The sequence below is a fragment of the Monoraphidium neglectum genome (genome assembly GCF_000611645.1).
Source record: "Monoraphidium neglectum strain SAG 48.87 unplaced genomic scaffold scaffold02647, whole genome shotgun sequence".
Taxonomy (NCBI): Eukaryota; Viridiplantae; Chlorophyta; class Chlorophyceae; order Sphaeropleales; family Selenastraceae; genus Monoraphidium; species Monoraphidium neglectum.
In genome coordinates this window covers 4,043-7,361 of record NW_014010981.1, presented here as the reverse complement: position 1 = coordinate 7,361, position 3,319 = coordinate 4,043, and the positions used below count along the sequence as shown (strand labels likewise).

The 3,319-nt window shown below is 64.6% G+C and overlaps 1 protein-coding gene across 1 annotated transcript; it reads right to left on the bottom strand.

Annotated features, from left to right (window-relative positions):
- Window positions 1–57: 57 nt before the first annotated feature.
- On the bottom strand, window positions 58–2,186 carry MNEG_11228 (hypothetical protein; the record flags this gene model as incomplete). Its single annotated transcript, XM_014040302.1, has 5 exons — window positions 58–151; window positions 998–1,117; window positions 1,299–1,440; window positions 1,678–1,811; window positions 2,083–2,186. The coding sequence occupies 5 exons, from the start codon at window positions 2,184–2,186 to the stop codon at window positions 58–60; spliced, it is 594 nt and encodes a 197-aa protein (XP_013895756.1).
- Window positions 2,187–3,319: the final 1,133 nt, after the last annotated feature.

The window sequence follows — 3,319 nt, the reverse complement described above, 5'->3', positions numbered from 1 at the left end:
GGGGGTGGCTGCGGCCGCCATAAAAGCAAATGGGCGCGCGGCGCCAGGGTCAAGACGTCAGCAAGGGGGCGAATCGATGCAAGGGCCCAGCAGCTTGGAGTGCATGCCGTGCCAAGCTGGCTTGATCTTGTGTGCCAAGTCGCAGGGGAAGCTGCGGCATGCATGGGGCGTCCTGGGGGGTGCGACCCGCCAAAGCTGTGCGCACCTTCTGTGTATCCAGCTGCCCAGTTTTGAAACTCGACCGCGCGCTCGGCAGTGCGCCGCTGCCTGCGTTGCTGACAGCACGTGAGACTCGCGCCCCGCCGCTTCCGCCCGTGCCGGCCCCGCCGCCAAGCGTCACCCCAGAAGCCCGCCGCGAAGGGCCAAAGCTGCCGCCACCGCGCGCGGGCGTAAAGCCGCGGCCGGCCGCGGGCGCCGGCGAGCCAGTCCCGGACGCCCCTGCCCTTGCGCCGTCGCTGCCGTTTGCTGCGCCAGAGTCGCTGGCAGCCACGCTGGCCCCTGCCGCTCCTCCGCCCACACTGCCGCCGTTTGCTGACCTGCGCCGCGCGTGAAAACAGGCTTGAGACACGTGTTAAGACAACAACCTTACACACCAGCACCCGTTGTGCCCCACCCTGCCCACCCTGCCCACTCAAGGACTCGTTCCATGGTGATCAGCCCGTCAAGCCTGCCGCTACGTCTAGGAAAAATTCAGCCACCCAAAGATTTTCTGGAAACGTACACACACGCTCGCACAAATGCAGCACGTGCACGTACGCGCGCGCGCACGTTTGCGCGCGCATGTACACGCGCGCGCACACGCACGCACGCACGCACACACACACACACACACACACACACATGCACGTGTGAGCGCATGCGCGCAATCGCAAGGACGCACACCCACATCACAACTTGCAAACGATGTGAAAAAAGGCTCCCTTGCCAGTCAACCCTCTCCAGTCAACGGATAAATCACGGTGTGTGTGCTTGATGCAACGCACTCCAGGGGCCCCACCCGTAATAGTAGTCGCTGATCGTGTCTGATATCGTGTCCATGGCCCGCTCGATCTTCTTGAAGGGCTCGGCCGCCGCCTTGCCTAGCTTCACAATCTCCTTGGAAAAGCCAGAGCCAATCCTGGTTGGAGGCAATCAGTGGTGTGGAATATGATGGCGATCATGATGATTCAGCGAGAGTTACGCTCATGCATGTGCAGCTGTGCCGCAGACCCTGAAGTTCACGCGTGAACCGCTCCGCCGCACCGTCCCAGCCAGCTTGCCTGGCCCCCCACCCTCGGCGGTCCATCATCGGGCCCCACTTTTTGAGCTGGCTCTTAGAGTAGTCGCCGCCGCCGCTGCTGGACTCGGCGTCGCGCGGCGGCAGCGCCGCCGACACGAACTTGAGCACGTCGCCCTCGCGGCCGGTGAAGGTGTCGCGATGGGCCACGTTCTTGATAAAACCTTGTGTAGGGGGGTTAAGTGCGCGTGTGTGTATGTGTGTGTGTGTGTGCGCGTGTGCGTGTGTGTCTATGTGGCCGTTTGCACGTGTGCAAGCGCGTGCGCCTGCCACGCGCTGCCGCCCTCGGCTGCATGGCTCCAACCCAAGTGCAGCTATGCCAGCCTCGTGCTGGCGTCAGCCACGCAGGGACCACAGGCGGGACGCCTGCCCCCCGTGCCACCGGGCGCGCCGCCGCTCACCCGCGCGCAGCATGCGTGTTGCCAGCTCCACAGCTTCCTCGGAGCTTCCCGCGCCGCCGCCGACGCTGCTGGTGAGCCAAGTCACGGCCTGTGGCCCCGTGAACGTGTTTCGGTACGCCTGCAGGTGCAGCATCCTGCGCAGGCGAGATGGGGATGACAAGTGAATTTACAAGGTACCGCTGTGCTGCCAGACCATGCAGTTGTAGCGCATGAGGGCACGGCGTGGCACGCACGACTCACTCGCCCTCGGGGGGACCCGCACGCGGGCCGCCCCTAGGACGGCCGCCATTCGCGTCATGCGCGCCGGCGCGGGGCGGCCCTGTCTAGAGACGCCGCAGCGCGCTGGCATGCATGCGGCATTCGCCGGCGCCTCGGGGACGCTGGCATTGTCCTAGGGGGACAAACCTGTCTTTCAAGTCAAGCTCCCGGCGCATGCGAATGGCCAGCCGCTGCAGCTCCACCGACTGCAATTGGGTGAGGTTGTGTGATTTCGTTCCCTTGTGCCGCATGCAAGTGCACGGATCAGGGTCTGTCGGTGGCGGTGCCCGGCATTGGCGTGCGACCGGACGGTTAGGAGGCGCGTGCGCGGCTCCGTGCGGGCGCGGGTCGTCTGCAAAGGGACGCACGCTACTCCTTGCAGTTGCGGCAGTAGGCTCCTCCATGCTAGTCTTGGGGGTTGTCTCGCCTCCCGCGATCGTGGCCTCCTCCATCATGTCAGGACAGGCGGGCAATCAGCTGACGAGCGAGAGATCAGCCAAGGCCCGTCATCTTCTGCATTCAGAGCAGTTGTTGGGATTTTAATCCGACATATACGCCCTCCGGGATCGTGCTGGCTCACGCCGAGTGCGGAAAGGCAAGCAGGCGACCAGAGCGCGACCTCAACGCATGCATGTGAGGACTTCCCAACGTTGACATACGATAGCGACGTGTTGATAAACGAGGCCCTGCCATCAACGAGAACAAAGACACCCGCTGATTGCACCCAGTCACTAGCCTCGTCCTCCCGCGTGCACCCGCCGTAGCAGCGCTCAAAATTAGCATATATAACGTGTTTGGTGGTTCCACGGCACCATGACGTCGAAGTGAGGCCCGAGAGCGCGGCCAGATCGTTCCCGGGGCCATGCATCGCCTGAGGGCTATCAGAGCGTCGTGCGGGGTGTAATACGCGAACATTGCATCCCTATATCACCTGAATAGTGGCTCTGGCCGCCTTGCGCTGCTGGCGGGGTGCCTGAGCTCGGGATGCAGCGCACCCGGGGCGCCAAGCATGCTGTGGCGTCCCGAGTGACCACTCAACACAAGTGCCGCACATGTCAACACGCGTATTGCTGGAACAGGGTGCCTTGCAAGTTCTTCATGAGCGGCCGCTGTGCCTTTGGTGATGGCTGCCGCTTCAGCCACGACACGACGGGCGGGGCGTTGCCAGGCGGGGTCAGCGGTGGCGGCGGCGGAGGCGGCGGGCGCGAGGTGCGGCTGTCTGCGGCGCCAGGCAGCTGCATCAATCCGCTGCGCCAGACGCCACCAGCTCCCGCCTGGGCATCGTGTGTGGCTCCGCGGCCGCCGCGTAGCCCGCTCCGCACCCCTCTGGCATCCGCGCAGCGCGGTGCCCGCCCCTCCATATACCGCTGCACTTTGAACCGTC